At 42.5% G+C, this 18,038-nt stretch overlaps 1 protein-coding gene across 1 annotated transcript in view; it reads left to right on the forward strand.

The window, feature by feature from the left end:
• UHRF2 (ubiquitin like with PHD and ring finger domains 2) overlaps nucleotides 1-18,038 on the forward strand; it is an 84,734-nt gene extending 66,696 nt beyond the window's left edge. The window contains exons 9-16 of the mRNA XM_075209322.1: nucleotides 7,507-7,611; nucleotides 7,717-7,823; nucleotides 11,442-11,604; nucleotides 11,908-12,045; nucleotides 12,259-12,496; nucleotides 13,024-13,184; nucleotides 16,505-16,603; nucleotides 16,799-18,038. Coding sequence (XP_075065423.1) covers nucleotides 7,507-7,611; nucleotides 7,717-7,823; nucleotides 11,442-11,604; nucleotides 11,908-12,045; nucleotides 12,259-12,496; nucleotides 13,024-13,184; nucleotides 16,505-16,603; nucleotides 16,799-16,945 — 1,158 coding nt within the window. The 3' untranslated portion in view covers nucleotides 16,946-18,038. The remainder of the gene's footprint in view (nucleotides 1-7,506; nucleotides 7,612-7,716; nucleotides 7,824-11,441; nucleotides 11,605-11,907; nucleotides 12,046-12,258; nucleotides 12,497-13,023; nucleotides 13,185-16,504; nucleotides 16,604-16,798) is intronic.

Below are 18,038 nucleotides of genomic sequence, written 5' to 3' on the forward strand. Positions count from 1 at the left end.
TCTTACCAAACCCTCCTTTGTCCCAAAGGTTATCTCCAGGTTCCACCTAAACCAGGAGATCGTTGTCCCGGCGTTCTGCCCGGTTCCGGCCTCCACCGCGGACAACGACTTGCTATCGCTAGACGTAGTTCGGGCCCACCGGTGCTATGTTGACCGCACAGCCACAGTGCGCAAAACCAAAGATCTTTGTCCTGTACAATGCGCAGAAGCGTGGCTGGCCGGCATCCAAACAGGCTATTGCTCGGTGGATCACCTCCACCATCAGCCTTGCCTATGTCCGAGCTTCTCTCCTTGTCCCGAAGTCGCTTAGGACTCACTCTACCAGGGCGGTTGGTGCGTCATAGGCGGCGCGCCATGGTGCTTCGGCGGAGCAGCTATGCAATGCGGCCACATGGTCATCTGTTCATACATTCGCTAAGTTTTACAGGTTGCAGGCCTTCGCATCATCAGATACGAGCTTTGGCCGCAAGGTATTGCGCGCAGCCATTCCAGAGCATTCCATCCCTTAGGGGCAGCTTTGGTATGTCCCCATTGTATCGCAGTGTCCCCCAATGGAAGGAAAGAGAAAAGAAGATTTTTACTCACCGTAAAATCAATTTCTCTTACTCCATTGGGGGACACTGCGCACCCTCCCTTGCTCTGTATATAATCTGTTATGTGAATCTTTAAGCTTCTATTGTCTGCCCTTCGGGGCGCCCCCTTCTCATACACTTGGTTAGTCAAAACTGAGTTACCCACAGCAGAGGAGGGGCATAGTAGAGGAGGGGAGTAGAGATCAAAGAAGTTGATAAGTGCCTAAACTCCACACCCACTACTATACCCCATTGTATCGCAGTGTCCCCCATTGTATCGCAGTGTCCCCCAATGGAGTAAGAGAAATTGATTTTACGGTGAGTAAAAATCTTCTTTTTCCTATTTATACATAGGAGTACCGCATTCAAAAAATAAATACTAAATGTGCGTCCTGAAGTGGCAGGTCCTCAGGGGAGCTCTGTCTCTTATATTCACCTGTACACCATAAACTGGATTTGAATTCCGTTATGTGAGGGGGTAATGCTTTAGTGATCTGCGAGACATTTTATGATCATATAACATTTGTTCAAACAGTCAAAAAGAATTTGTGGTGCAGGGATGGTATGCAAACTGACTAATAAAATCTTCTGGAAAGTCTAATCTGAAATCCTGCCTGAAGGCAGCCAAGGGTGTAATTAAAGGCAAGGTGAATAACTTAGAAAACTGAATTTCATTTGAATGTGGGAGAGCTAAACAGAGAAAAGTGAAACTATTTATGTGCGAATCCGTGTGATTTCCATAGGTCAATGAAGAATTCCCCTACAACAGCAGGAAGGTAGCAGCAGCTGGGTGGTCCAGTCAGTCAGACATTGCTGGCCTTATCAGTTTGTAAGAAAGGCTGGCATTCACCAGTTTTTGCCACTTGTAATTATTATTATTTTTTATAAATTGCTAACATGTTGCGCAGTGTTTGTACATTGAGGGAATCCTAATACAAACATATTACATAATAACAAGAAACAAAAGGTAAAGATGACCCTGCCCAATTAAGCTTTCAATCTAAGAGGTCTGGGGATCAACTGGTGCATAATGTAGTGGAATAATAATTATAACTGTCGGTTATCAGCCATCAATATTAAAGCAGACACTGGCAGTTGACATTTCTGCTCAGCTAGCAGTGGTGCAGTCAGAGCCGGATTTAGACCTCATAGGGCCCTAGGCAGGATACTGTTTTTGGGGCCCCTCCCTGCAACAATCCATAGCACTATATTTTTGCAGCCTACCATATACCCCTATAGTTACGTAGAAGTGAAAGCATGTGCCGCCGCATGCCTACCATATACCCCTATAGTTAAGTAGATATGAAAGCATGTGCCGCCAAAGGAGGTGAGGGCGTGGCTTGCATCTTTGGGGGCGTGCCTAACATGTGAAAAGAGCAAGGCCACCCTGCTGCAGAAAAAGGCACCCCTAAATAATTACCAAGCAGTCCCGTTTTTTTAAGTAGTTGGGTCAAAACAACATAATAAATATTGAAGTCAGGGCAGAAATACTTACTTAAGTTGTTTGCAAAAATAATACGCATAAATCCAAGTATGTGCTCTTGTCACTTTTGTCCCTCTATCATCACACTGTGCCCCTTCATTGTCACTTTTGCCCCTTCACAATATCACATGTGCCCATCACCATCACCACCTCTGTGCCTCTTCACCATCACCACCTCTGTGCCTCTTCACCATCACCACCTCTGTGCCCTTCACCATCACCACCTCTGTGCCTCTTCACCATCACCACCTCTGTGCCTCTTCACCATCACCACCTCTGTGCCCTTCACCATCACCACCTCTGTGCCCTTCACCATCACCACCTCTGTGCCCTTCACCATCACCACCTCTGTGCCAATCACCATCACCACCTCTGTGCCAATCACCATCACCAATTCTGTGCCCCTTCACCATCACCACTTCTGTGCCCCTTCACCATCACCACTTCTGTGCCAATCACCATCTCTGTGCCCTTCACCATCACCACCTCTGTGCCAATCACCATCACCACTTCTGTGCCAATCACCATCACCACTTCTGTGCCAATCACCATCACCACTTCTGTGCCAATCACCATCACCACTTCTGTGCCCATCACCATCACCACCTCTGTGCCAATCACCATCACCACCTCTGTGCCAATCACCATCACTACTTCTGTGCCAATCACCATCTCTGTGCCCTTCACCACCTCTGTGCCCCTTCACCATCACCACTTATGTCCCTTGTTTTACTTACCTTTCTATTGCGCGCTGCTCCTCCTCCGTCAGTCCAGATGTAAAAAAAAAAAAAGAGAAAGAGTCACGTGATCGCTCGTCGGGTCCCGGCAGCCTCTCCCCCTCTCTCTATCACTGAGAGGAGAAGAGGCTGCCGGGACCCGATTCGCGGCACCCGACCCCCCCCTCCTCCGATTCGCGGCACCCCCCCCCCCCCCCCCCCCGCACGAGTCGCGGGGGGCGGGGGGGGGGCTGCCGCGAGTCGGGGGAGGGGCCGAATTTTTTTATTTATTTTTTTCATTTTTTTTAAAATTACTCCTGTCCCCCCCAGCTGTGCCCCCCCAGAGCCGCTAGGCCCTAGGCAGGTGCCTAGGTTGCCTAGCGGTAAATCCGGCCCTGGGTGCAGTACACTAAGACTAAAACGAGACAGGAAGGCAGAAACATGACTAGATGAATGTTCTAATTCATCTAGTCATGTTTCTGCTTCCTGTTCTGGTTCTGAAGAAGCCTTACACCTTTTTTTGCTGCATGGGCACTTTTGTGGTTATCCCCTGTTAGATCTAAAATCTGATCCAATTTTGCCTGTGGTGTCAAGTATATCTGGAAGTGCTTCAATCGGCTGGAGAGAATAGACACAGACCAAGTTCTGTGTACAATGAATATTCTCTGTTTATTGATATCAAGATACAGGTCTCTATGCCTACTGAATATATGAATCCTACGTCATAAGCATACAGTAGTCTATGGGATGCACTGCGGATTAACTTTCTCATGTATTCTTGAGGTGTTTAACGTTCTCCCCCTTCTCAGGGCAGATGTGTCAATTATTCTTATCCCAAGGGGGGCTGGAGGTTTATCTCCTGTCTGCCATATCCAAAGTCATGGGCACAGCTCCCACACTACAAGCTGAAAATGAAACTACCTATTGTTCACAAATCTTGCTACATTCTTACAGGAGTTCTCTCTGTCAGTTTAACCTCAAGGCCGTGGGCTTACATTTTGCAAAACTGCATTTCAGCAGAGAAATGAATAACATTTTTTTAGCAAATAATATATCTTTGCGAGTTAGACTGACTGAACAAAGGCCTTACGAGGCCTTAACAAAAAATCATATTTAACACCCCCAAGTCGAAGTAGCAATGTGCCCAGTAGACTTACTTGGCATCGTGATAGCAGGACACAGAGCCAGGACACTTGTACCCCATGTTCGGAAAAGTTGTGGCAGCAGCTGGTGGCACCAAGAAGATCAAAGATATAACTGAAGATGGAACAGAGATGGCATCAGCAATAACCATACTTATTAAACGAACATTAAAAACCCACCTTTTCCTTAAAGCCTTCCAGTCTCATGCCTAAACTCCCACCGGTCGGCTACCTCTCTTTCTCATCCCTTCTTCCCTTCTCCCCCTTCCTCCCATCTCTCTGTCTCATCCATGTGTCTGTCTGTCTTCCCCTCCCTTTAGATTGTTCGCTCCTTTGAGCAGGGCTCTCCTACCTTCTGTTTCCATCACTTTTAACTGCGCTCTCCAGCTACTCAGCTCACCTCCTCTCAGTCCCTCTGCCCTCTGTCTCCTCTCGCTTCTCTCCGCTCCCCTCAGTGACTCTCAACCTGTCATCCGTGCCCACCCTCTTGGGCCATAGTTACCTGCCTGTTCTCACTTTTCCCCTCCCTCCCTCTCTTTCATGCTGTGCCTGAGCCCCCAGAGTTATAGTGCTTACTGTTACTTGTACTGTGCTGTTTCACCTTGTACTGTGCCATTGTTTGTCCTTGTACGGCGCTACGGATACTTTGTGGCGCCCTATAAATAAAAATTAATAATAATAATAATACTTGCCAACTCTCCAAGAATGCCCGGGAGACTCCTGAATTCCAGGTAGAGCTGGCAACTCTCCCAAATCTTCCCACTTCCTAGTGAAGTGGCCAGATTTGAACCCTCTGGGAATCGCATCATTTCCCCCCCCGTGTTAAAATGACGAGATTGCGTCATTATGTCACTGGGGGCGGGGCAAAAATGCAGCGATTCATGGAGCCCCGCCCCCTCGCGGCCACCTTTACTCCGAGACTCCCGGAGGCCAGCCTTTAAAGGTTGGCAACTATGGCAATAACAGTTGAACTCCCTGGGTCCAGCAACTAAACTGAGAATGCATTTCAGTAGACTTTGGAAAACAAACTTCTGCGGTGTGATGCCACTCTTCTGCACTACAAACGGTGAGGTAGAGAACAGACAGGCCCGGCGCTCCCATTAGGCAACGTTAGGCAGTTGTCTAGGGCGTCGGGCTCTGGTGGGCGCCACAGAAGTAAAATGTATTTACTATTGTACTTCAAAACTGTGCGGCGACCGCTGAGCATACCTTCCACAGCCGCCGCACAGCTTCAGATAGATCCACGGGGAGGGGCTATGGATCACCACCGCTGCCCTCCCCTCCAACAGCTGATGGGGCGCACCGTCCCTCCGTCTCCTCCCCTCCACTCACTGACTGTCGGGCGTGACATCATAAGGCCCTGACCGTGTCAGTGAGGGACGGGACCCGGCAGAGAGGAGCAGCTCTATGGAGCCAAGTTTAAGGTAAGGAGAGAGACGGGGGGATTTTGAAATTGTGCCGGGGGGGGGGGGGCTGGTGGATTTTGAAATTGTGCCGGAGGCGGGGGGCGGATTTTGAAATTGTGCTTGGGGGAGAGGGGCGGGGGCGGATTTTGAAATTGTGCCTGGGGGCGGATTTTGAAATTGTGCCTAGGGCGCAGAGGACCCTAGCACCGGCCGCCTGTAAATGTGGCCCAGAAGGAGTTTTGGTTGTGGCAAGGGGGCAACACTGTTAATAGAAAAAAAAATCCTGCAAAGAAAAGAAAATACCTACCTTGCAGTCACGCGGTCACGTCAGCTGGTACTCCGGCTCCCTCCCTTGTCTCCTCCGCCGTGCGGTGCTCGCAGTGAATGTCGGGCGTGATGTCATCACGCCCAACATCCATTGCGGAGCGCAGCACAGAGGAGTCACCTGCGCGAGAAGAACAATCGGCAGCACAGAATTGGAGAAGAGAAGAGGACAGGAGAACAAGCCGATTAAAAGGTAAGTTAAGGGGGATTTTTTTTTATTATTTCAAGGGACGCTGACCAGTGAATAAAAGTCACCTCGTGCTGGAGCATCATGGACCTTATCTCCCTGCTACATACTTCTACTTGTAATACTAATGGGGCATTATATATTCTCTTTGGCCCATTATAAGTTGTTATCCCTTAACTAACATAGTGGTGTAATTAGCAAAACAGGTCACAATTTGGGGTCAGTGATGTATATGTCAGGTACCGCAGGCCTGGTCAGGGCACCCTGATATACAATGCCTGGCTTAAATGCACTTTATTGATATTGCATCGAAACAATACAAAAAGTGATTATAGTATAATAACTAGAGGATTTTTTGAACAGGGTGATTGAAAGGTAAGTATAGGGGGATTTGAAGAAAAAGTTATATATATATCTATCTCTCACTTTTTTCTCAAATATATATGTTAACTATGTTTTCTATGGTTTTTTGGATGATCAGCTATCGTTATTGTATCTTATGTGCGGCCCAAACCAACTCGTCGTCTTCCAATGTGGCCCAGGGAAGCTAAAAGGTTGGACACCCCTGTCCTAATCTATCACATACTTATCAAGGTTACTCTTGACTCTTAGAGGGAAAGTCAATTGGCCGAGTTACTCGTGAAAGTAATGCAGCCCGCGCACTATTACCGTTACTATGGTAATAGTGAGCATTATTACTGTTTGTACGGTAATTTCAACGCTGATTTTGGCTCGCAGCTCGAGGAGCCGCAAGCAGAAATCTGCGTTAAAATTACCGCACCATCGGTAAAGCGGCCCGCTTTACCTTCACGAGTACCGCGGCTAATTGAATTCTCCCGTCTGTGTCGTCCTAAAAGGGAGTGAAAACAGACCTGGGCCACCTTCGAATGAATCCTGTTGTGAAGAATGTGAGAGGTTATAGCCACTAACTCAATAGCAGCTCGGATTAAAGAAACCGCATATAAAATATAGTATAGATGGTACTATACTGCTGAGAAATTATCTCCAATGTTTATAAACTCTACCCTGACCTGTTAGCGTCGTCACAGAGGCACATTTTTTTTCACATCTGAAATTGGTCCCTTTTAGGACAAAGTACATTCAATCATTAACTCCATGCAGAGCAACCCTGTTATTTAAGCTCTCAATCTGACATGGACAACATACTTACGATCTACACAACAAACAACCCAAATTTGATGCCGTATGGGTCCCTGGACACTTTTGGGACAGACGAAGATGCCACCTTCTGCTGGGGATCCAATTACGTCCTGAGTTACAGATACAAAAACTATTTACTGATCATATTTCTTGATACCTCTGGGTTCTCAAGGGAACCAGGATATGAGTCTTTGTTATAGTTGAGGTAGTTTTATATATCAGAGTTATGTATAGATTCTACTGTTTGATTAAACTTAGTGTTACAGTGAATTATACCCTTACCCCCCCACTCACCACTTTTATAAACAATTTTTGTTTTATGTTTGAAAATGCTTATTGTTCAATAAATAAAGTTTGTTTGTTTTTGGGGTTTTTTAAATGTATATTTTGAGGTATTACAATAAACAATTGATATTTTTCAGTCCCTATAATGGGATTGTTAGCAGAGGTGGATGTCCATACTTGAGAGCCTCTGCTTTGGATTTTTTTCAGCAGTGTTTTATTTGTTTTTCAAGGTCAGTGAAGCAGGTGTCCATCGTCCTCATGTTGGTGGGATTCATGGGCGCAGCAATGATGGATCATACTCTCTTGTATTAGCTGGAGGATTTGAAGATGAAGTGGTATGTGTTTCACAGTTGTGTTTTAGTATAAAGCTCCAGATAACTAATAACCTACTTTTACAAAACATTTCTGATCAAAATAAAAACTAGATTTGCATTTCTCAGGACCGAGGGGACGAGTTCACATACACAGGAAGCGGTGGTCGAGATCTTTCTGGCAACAAGAGAATTGGAGAACACTCATTTGATCAGACATTGACTCATATGAACAGGTAAGTGCTTTCTGTGCAAATACAAGATGCCCACGTTTAGTGGACAAACAATGGAGCATCAAGGTAAATAAGACCACTGCCACTAAAAAGCATACTGATCAGATGCCATGTGCGTGTTAAATCTTTATGGTACGTGGTAGAAAATTGATGCTCTAATGTATGTCTATTTCAACAAGCAATAGGGCCGGTGCACACCATGACTTTATGACCAGGAAACTGCAGTGTTCAAAAGAGAGGATCCACTCACTCAAAGTAACTTTAACTTAACGTTGTTCACCTCTCACAGCATAGCGATTCCACTCTCAAAATGCGGCTATTGGCTTATTCAGCATACATGATACACCATTGGGGAACCTTTAATGCTTTTAATTTATTTGCTATTATTTACACAAGTTTTGATTTTTGATCACACATTATAATTATGTGCCCTGTATTAAGTGTCTCCACATGACTCTTAACATCCTTTGAGGCATAACTCCCTATTTTATTTTTACATTCGACTAAGAACAATTTTAAACTTTTATGATGTTAAAAGAGCAACATCACCCACAATGATTATTTCCATATTGACACCCCCTTTGTCCACAACTGGCAGAAGAAGAAGGTTCCCGTGCTTGAACCTCACAACTTGGGAGAAAGTTTCCATTGTTGTTTCCTATAGTCCCATAATGCTCTAGGGAGCACAGTATGCAGTTTCATAGTAGAGTCCTGTAGATACCAGATGTCAGCATGGCTCAACTGTGTAGACCACTGGCATCTGCAGACACAAGCAGAGTGAGTTTCTACCAAATCATTGGGGTTTTTTTTTGTTTGGTGAAATAAATATTTTGGGTATAGATTATTAATATGTAAAAACAGATTTTTATTGCTATAGCATGTTATTATCGTCACTGCTATACTGTGGATCTACATTCTCAAATACAACTGTATTTAATATATTCATGTATAATTAGAATGAAAGATCAGCAGAACATTTGACACAGCTAGCTGTGCCTTTGTTGTAAAACATATTTCAAGAAACCTTATTCTAGCTGTGTTGAAAACAACTCTATAATTATTATTGTATATATTGAACAGTAAAAATTAAAATATACGTGACCTTTCTAATTAATAGGGGTAACACTTTCCTGCTGCTATTTTTAATATGAACACAAGAATACCACATGACCAAAATTAAGCAGAGGAAGGAAATATTTAAATACCCTTTGTGTATTTCAGTATTATGGATACAAATCATTTTATGCAACATTACTATATACTTCAAATACTGTAATCAAGGAGCTTGCAGCCAAGAAGAAGAAAGTAATGGTTTGTTTTTCATCACTAGTTGCTCATTTAGTTTTTTATAATCTAGTATGATCCTGTTTGGGTATGAAGGGGAGTTATTTTTGTAGATTTACTTTGTTGTCACTGTGATCACCTTTATTTGTTTATCTGGAAGAAAAATGTGATCTATACGTCACATAATTCAAGTTGAATTATAGATGTCACCGGGTGCATAACGTTTGTGTGCATTTATTAAATAACACTTACATTAGAGGAAAACATATCTATATTGTAACTATTAAAAAGAGTAACCTCTTTCATAGACTACTGTATTAAATAATGGGACAATGGCTTGTGTATAAATAAATGCGGCCTATTTTAAGATTTTGATCCTGGTGGTAGGAGTCACTACTTCACTGGTCACATACATCCCTCAAACGTGGATATGTGTGTTTGCTTTCAGCATTTGATAGGAGTTCCCCATAGGCAAATACGCACTTGGTTATTGTTACAATATGGTCTTTCCATCTGGTGTGATATTTGGTGAAAGGCGGACACTGTTTTCTCTTTCATTTTAATATTTACCACATTCTTTTATTTAGTGCATTTTACTAATAAAGAATGTCTGTGGAAATGTAAGTATGATGACACATTTTAAACATGAAATATATAGGTGAGCCATTTTTCTCATTGTTGTTTTACTGTTTTTTATTAACCATTGCTGTGATCATCCGTTGGTAGCTGCAGCCTTGAGGGGCCTCACAAGAGGGAAGAGCCTGTCTCTCTGGGCCCAGTCTTCACCAACCTTTTCCTACTGACTATTTCATTCAAACTTGCTGCAAGCATTTTTTATGTAATATTATAATTAAGCACAAATGATTCATTATTTTCATACAAGTTCGGTTCATATTATGTGTACCTAAGTATTTTATTTACTTATTTTTTTTTTTTTTAATCAAGTGTTTTTTTTTATGTATAAGACAATTTTTATACATCAACAAAACAAGCAGTGCAGCCTAAATAGTGACTGCCAACAAAAAAGCATTGCATAATACAGAATAAAGGCATACTATCCTCTTGCATGCCAGCTAGAATTGCTAAGAATAACAGTGGTACTTTAGTATTTTTATTTAGATTACTGCTTAATGCTCTATTGCCACTGTCTCTGAATATTTAACCTGAAATTCAGTCTCTTTCCACATAACATTAATTACAGTGGGTATTTAGTATCACAACTAAACTCCAAATATAACCAAGATTACGAAAAGTTTCTTAATAAAATAAATCCTAATGTTCAGTTGCTTTGATATTTTTGCCTTAATTAAAAAACTAAATTACTATGCGTTCATTGCACCAGCAAAATAATTTGCCCAAAGCCATTCTTAATAATAATAATAAACAATAATTATTTTTATGAATGCAAATGTTTTCTGGCATGGAACTGAACAATAAGCATGATTGTAGTCAAATCATACATTGTTTTGTCTTTGTTTTTTGTGGGGGGGGGTTTTGTTTAGTATGTATTGCACATAATAATACTTTGGATAATTGATATTTTTCTCATCTTTACCCTTAATACAGTTTTTAGGGTCATAACAAATTTGAAATCAATAGCCACGGACAAAATATTTGCTGCACCTGTTTAATTTTAATTTTTTAATTTTATTTACAAATATCACAATATCAGTAGCGCCTCCTATTTGATAAAACTGAAACTAGAATCTGGATGATCACAGAAGATGCTTTGATATAAAATCTGGGATTTGGGCTACTCGGAGAAACATGTATTTAAAAAAACATTTAAAAAAAAAAAAAAAATTTTTATAAAATTGTTTCTGAACCACAAAATGTCTACACCTGTAATTGTGTTTTTTTGTCACAAAAGGAATATTACACTTATGCTGTTTCAGTTTTTCCCATCAATACATTTGTACTTTGCTGAGCAGGGCTCAGGATTCATTAAATTTGAGCCCTTCTCATATGAAACATGCAGATCGCTGCGCATGTGTAATTAAAAAGTGATGAGCCACAGGCATCACTGCCCTGAAACCTATTACAATAGATATGATCACCCTAGTGTAATACATGTAAAAATAACATTACAGTAGACATTGGGATATCAAGATAGTCACATCTCAAAAGAAACAGGTAGAAAAGTTTGCTTCCTACTTGATAAAATAGAAATGAGTCTAGTCTGATATGCTCTGTGTTTGTTTTTACATACATGTATGCTTAACTGATGACAGGACAGGCTCTGTAAATGCTTAATAGGTTAACACATTGGATTAGGCCGTTTAGAATGCAATGCAATTCACAAGATTTAATATGCTGTCATCTTGTATATCCTTCTAGGGCCCTGGCCCTAAACTGCGATGCAGCCCTGAATGACAAAGATGGGGCTGAGTCTAAGAATTGGAGAGCTGGAAAGCCCGTCCGGGTGGTTCGTAGCTCAAAGGGACGTAGGATCAGCAAATATGCCCCTGAAGATGGCAACAGATACGATGGCATTTACAAGGTCTATTCAAGTAACACAGGGGATGTTTCTTGCTTAAACATAATTGAATCGGTCACCATTGAATTAATCAGAAATAAAGTTTGTTGTTGTGTATGAATTTTTAAATACCCTCATGTAGGTTTTGCAGATTCTGATCTTGCCACCATTGATGTAGCAGGTATATAGGGTCATGTTCTGATCTCAAGTTGTAAAGAAAAATTCAATGTTGCTTAAATTTTATTTTATATTTTTATTTTCAGTTGTGCCCATAGTGCCCCAAAGTTGGGAAACACAATGAATACTGCTTGATCTTTTGTAACTTAGGTGGTGAAATATTGGCCTGAAATAGGCAAGTGTGGGTTTCTTGTGTGGCGATACCTCTTGCGGAGAGATGATGTGGAGCCTGCTCCTTGGACAGCAGAGGGCATAGAACGCTCAAAGAAGCTTGGACTGACTTTGCAGGTGAGACCTAAGCCACAATTAATGCATTTCCGATGTAGCTGTCACAGATGTAACATTCAACATCTCTTACGTAGTGATTGTCATTACTGCTCACTAAAATCTGGCCTGTAAGAGCCACTCCATTTTAGTATTACATTATAGTTCAATATCTTTGATTAGCCTACAATTTATTACAGTCAAATTTTGGTGCTTAATATTTTACATCTGCTCTAGTTCCCAGAGGGATATTTAGAAGCCATGGCTAACAAGGAGAAAAAGGACAAGGTTAAAAAGCAGCCTGTAAAATCCGAGCCTAGCAGTCCAGCCTATCCTGTCAATCAGAATCTCCGTAGCAGTGCTGGAAGTCAGAGCAAGCAGAGTCCCCCGGAGCAACATAGCCATGCCACCTGTAACAGCTCGAAATATTGCAGCACCCAAAGCAATGGAAATCCGAAAAGACCCACTGAAGAAGGTGCAATCATTTAAATAATACTATTTACTCCTTCTCTATTTTTACTATGCAGCGCAGAAACATTTTTGTGTTCAGGGCTTTTAGAATTAACAGACATTTTGTAAGTGCAATGATTTGCTATGGAGATATCCAACTGCATATGGTATTTACAACAGTTTTATAGGAACTATGCTACACTATTACTACACTCATTGTTTTGGGGGGGGGGGGGGGGGGGAGTATCCATGCGCATTATCGTAGTGGGGATTTTTTGTGCTAACGGCTTCCTTGTATTTTGCAGGCGGCTTGTGTGTGCACACTAGCAGCCTGTCCCCCTTGAGATAGATAGATAGACAGAGATATATATATATATATATATATATATATATATATATATATATATATATATATATTCATTAGTCACATTTATGCAGAAATTGACAAGTGTACACAAACTTACTAGCACCACTGTCATATATATACCCCAAAAATGTATATGATTTGTGTGGGGCTTTATCTTTAAGCCTCCTTCTTGTGTATTCTTTTAGATGATGCAAAAGAGGTGTTGCCACCCAAATCCATGAAGCTATCAGAAGAAGCACGAGGAGAAGCGTTTCAGCTCACACAACAGCAGCATTGGCTTATTAGTGAGGACTCTATGAACCAGAAACTGTGGGATGAGGTTCTCTCTTCCATCAAGGAAGGTCCTGTAAGTAGAGAACTTGTCATTGCTGTTATTGTTTGTGTTAAATGTATATACTTACATTCCACAAAGCTGCTGTAGAAACTGCCATGTTTCTTTTCATTTTAGTGGGGTGTCTTAGGCTCGGTACGCACTGTAAAATCATTAGTGATAACAAATTGGTTGAAAGTTTTGCAAACAACTGAAGTTCCAATTAGTCTTCTGGTTAATGTGAACACACTATACCCGATATACCTTCAGATCTGTGCTCTTCATCTGGTGCAAGAGCAGTGTAGTCGGTCATTCCTGTTACACTGATTATAACCCACAAAATAAACTTTTACTTTTTCACAATGTCATTATGAATTTTGTTGGCTCCTGTGACTCTGAAACAAAACCTTCAGTCTCAGAACAAACGGACAAATTAATTCACCTACAGCACTCTCTACATTTAATAACACAGACTCGGTGACAGGTTCCTACTCTTTCTGGGCAGACAGTTGTGCGAGTGCATACACACTGCAGGATTGGAAGGTAGTTGGAATGAGATTTTTAAACCGGACGAGCCATCAAATGAAACGACTATCGGTACTTTGGAACGACTGTTGTTCATCGTGCAAGTATACACACTAATGCGATATCGGGCCAAAAGGTCGTTTATTGGGTGTTTGACCCGATAGTTGGCTGAAAAACCTCTAGTGTTTACTTAGCCTTATTAATGTGCCTGCCTGGCGGGCATTAAACTTCTATGGAAATTTGTGCCTAACAATTGGTCAGAGAAAGTGGTCATCTAAATAAACATGTATATCAGCAATTCCCAACAAGCAGCATTCTAGGATGCGTGTGTCTGTCTCATTGCTAAGATGGATGTGATTAAAAAGAAAAATTTAGTTGAGGATATGGGAAATATATTTTCTACGTAATTAAATGTAATAGTTAAGATTTTACCTGTTTTCATTTATATGTTCTTAAATTTAGGTTTTTTCTCTCCATATATTACCAAGGTATGTCACAAAACATAAATTAAGAATAGGTTAATCCAGTGGTTCCCAAACTTTTGCAGTTCGCGGCACCCTTAGAGTCTCCAAATTTTTTCAAGGCACCCCTCCAAAATAATTATTGAGCAGTCCTGTTTTAGAAGTAGTTGGGTCAAAAAATTGTAATAAGTATTTAGGTCAGGACAGAAATACTTATTTAGTTGTATGCAAAAATGCCCCCTCTGCATCCAGACACACTGCCCCCTCTGCATCCAGACACACTGCCCCCTCTGCATCCAGACACACTGCCCTCTCCCACGCTGTGTCCCCCTCCTCTGCCCTCTCACGCTGTGTCCCCCTCCACTGCCTCTCTCACGCTGTGTCCCCCTCATCTGCCCCGCTGTGCCCCTCCTCTGCTCTCTGTCCCCCTTCTCTGCCCCGCTGTCCCCATCCTCTGCTCTCTGTCCCCATCCTCTGCTCTCTGTCCCCATCCTCTGCTCTCTGTCCCCATCCTCTGCTCTCTGTCCCCATCCTCTGCCCCTCTGTCCCCCTCATCTGCTCTCTGTCCCCCTCCTCTGCCCTGCTGTCACCCTCCTCTGCTCTCTGTCCCCCTCCTCTGCCCCGCTGTCACCATCCTCTGCTCTCCTCCTCTGTCCCCCTCCTCTGTCCCGCTGTCACCATCCTGTCCCCCTCCTCTGTCCCACTGTCACCATCCTCTGCTCTCCTCCTCTGTCCCGCTGTCACCATCCTCTGCTCTCCTCCTCTGCCACCAACCACTGTCCCACTGTCACCATCCTCTGCTCTCCTCCTCTGTCCCGCTGTCACCAACCTCTGTCACCAACCACTGTCTCACTGTCACCATCCTCTGCTCTCCTCCTCTGTCCCGCTGTCACCAACCTCTGCTCTCCTCCTCTGTCCCGCTGTCACCAACCTCTGTCACCAACCACTGTCTCACTGTCACCATCCTCTGCTCTCCTCCTCTGTCCCACTGTCACCATCCTCTGCTCTCCTCCTCTGTCCCGCTGTCACCATCCTCTGCTCTCCTCCTCTGTCCCGCTGTCACCATCCTCTGTCACCAACCACTGTCCCACTGTCACCATCCTCTGCTCTCCTCCTCTGTCCCGCTGTCACCAACCTCTGTCCCGCTGTTACCATCCTCTGCTCTCCTCCTCTGCCCCGCTATCACCATCCTCTGCTCTCCTCCTCTGTCCCCCTCTCACCATCCTCTGTGCCCCTCTCACCATCCTCTGTGCCTCTCCTCTGTCCCGCTGTCACCATCCTCTGTCACCATCCTCTGCCACGATCCCTCTCACTCTGCCCCGCGCCAGGCGCCAGCCATAAAAAAAAAAAAAACACAGAAACTTACCAATCCGTCGGGCGCCGGGACCCAGCAGCCTCCCCTCTCCTGCAGCTTGTTACTGACGTCGATATTCAGTGACAGCTGTGGGAGAGAGGAGGCTGCTGGGTCCCGGCGCCCGACGGATTGGTAAATTTCTGTGTTTTTGTTTTTTTTATGTCTGGCCCGCGGCACCCCAGTGTCAGCGCCGCGGCACCCCTGGGAGCCGCGGCGCACAGTTTGGGAACCGCCGGGTTAATACATAGATGTGTCTCGGCATGAACATATTTTTTGAAAACCACTGCTTTATGATGGTCAGTTCTATTGAACGAGGTAGTTTTGGTTAATAAAAATAATCTGATGTGAGTTTAAATGCTTTTTCCCTATTTAACCAGTTGCAATAGTTACAGTGGGTAAAGGCTTCTATAATTCTGATGTGACTTTATTTTCTTAAATTTTTGAGTCTCTTAATTGTAGCCACAGGTTCCTCTGTGTGCTGCCAGCTATTGTTGGACCTGGGATGTCACTGACAGCCAAATTGTACAATTAAAGATTAGGAACTTGTGCCCAAATCCCCCATCTTGACAAATCCCTGGACAAGCTTATTCTACAGATCTCCTGTGTGGCTAAGTTTCATATAGCCCGCAACTGGAAAGAGAGTAGCCCCCACATGCCAGGAGATGATTAACCGTACAGAATGCCCAGCCTCCATAACAACAAAGTGGCCTCCTTCCACAAACTTTGTGATACCTGGTACTCGCAACACACAACACCCCTGCCTGGCACAATGTAATGTCTTATATTGGAATCATGTACGTTCAGCTAGTCTGCCTTATTGTGCAGTACATGGAATATGTTAATGTGTTTTTTTTCTCTGTATATTATTAAAAAGCATGTCACTGTAAAGTATTGTACTGCTTCTGTCCTGTGGCGTTTAAGATATCACAAATTTTAGATATTTGAATTACTTGTGGCTGTGTTTTATTATTCTGATGGTTTTTTTAAAAAAAATATATATATTTTTGGTTTTGTAGAATTTTCTGAAGAAGGTTGAACAAACATTCATGTGTGTCTGCTGCCAGGAGTTAGTTTATCAACCAGTGACGACGGCATGCTTCCACAATGTGTGCAAAGTGAGTCCCTATTGCTCCTTCTACATGTAAAGCCAGAAATTATTATTTAAGAATTTTAAAAATTACTTTTTTTTTTTTTTCTCTTTCTTTTACTCTTTAGTCATTTATAATCATTTCAAATGAAATACTTAATTAAAATAACATGAAAAGAATAAGAAATGTAACACTTGTTTTTACCTGTTAATATTACTATAGAGCTGCTTGCAACGTTCCTTCCGAGCCGAAGTCTACACCTGTCCGGCCTGTCGCTATGACCTTGGAAAGACTTACACTATGGTTCCTAATAAGGTCTTGCAAACACTGCTTGAGCAGTTTTTTCCTGGTTACAGCAAAGGACGATGATTTGTTGTGCTCCCAGAGCAGCTCTTTTTTGACTTTTTATAAATAAACAGACTTGTCAAATCACAACAAGGATAGTGGACCAACAGGCACCATGGAACTCCGTACAAATCACACACCTCCTTTCCCCATGTTGCCATGATTTCAGTTCTTGTCTCCGTATCCAAGGTAGTTTGCCTTCAAACGCAACGGATTTGGAAGGAACCCTTACAGCATACAGCCCATTACACCTAAATCCTGCTTGTTTTTGTTTAACTACCTCAGGATTGAGAAGAATACATGGGGACAAAGAGAAACAAATAAAGTGCTTGGTCATCTGATTTTAAACAACACACTGCCTCCGGAATATTAAGTTGTGTCTAGTCCATTAATATTTTCTGCTTCTGTGCCAAGAGGGTCCACAGTGTGTTGCAGAGCTAAGGCTTGTAGACTTCTTTCAGGACCGATGGGCTCATTGTACACTGACAGCACTTAGACACAAAGAGATGTTAGATTAAAGAGCAACAGATTTTTGTTTTGTAACTTTTTTTTTTTTTCCTACCGGTTTCTATTTTGGGTGTCTTTTTGTTTGTTTTTTTTCCCCCCTTCCTATTGCCTTTTTCCCTTTTGCAGAGCTTATTTACAGTTTATTACCGTGAGCTTCATAATTTGTACCTTTCGCAAGTTGACTACTAATTACTAATGAGAACAATATGAATGCATTGTTGCTGCATTAGTGTAATGTGATCTGTGTTTTTGCCCTTTATTTTTTTCCTTTGCTTTTAGAGGTAATCAAGATACTCTAGCTTTGTGATTATTTTTTTTTCTTTTCATTTTCTATACACCATGTCACTTCTATATTAGTTTAATAACTGTATGCTTCAATAGAGCCTTGTATCAGTGGTAATACAATTCTGCAGAGCATTGGGTGACAGTAATAGCTTGGAGAGGGTCTGAAATAGCTTCCTATTGTGATCTCAGATTTTATACACAGTATATTCCCTAAAAATATACCTTATTAAATATTTTATCATTCTGAAATGTTGCTTATGTTTTTTGCGGGTCTGTGCTGTGTAGCTGTATGTTTTGTTTTTTATATAAACAAAATGTGTTTTTA

The sequence above is a fragment of the Mixophyes fleayi genome, chromosome 1 (genome assembly GCF_038048845.1).
Source record: "Mixophyes fleayi isolate aMixFle1 chromosome 1, aMixFle1.hap1, whole genome shotgun sequence".
NCBI classification, from domain to species: Eukaryota; Metazoa; Chordata; class Amphibia; order Anura; family Limnodynastidae; genus Mixophyes; species Mixophyes fleayi.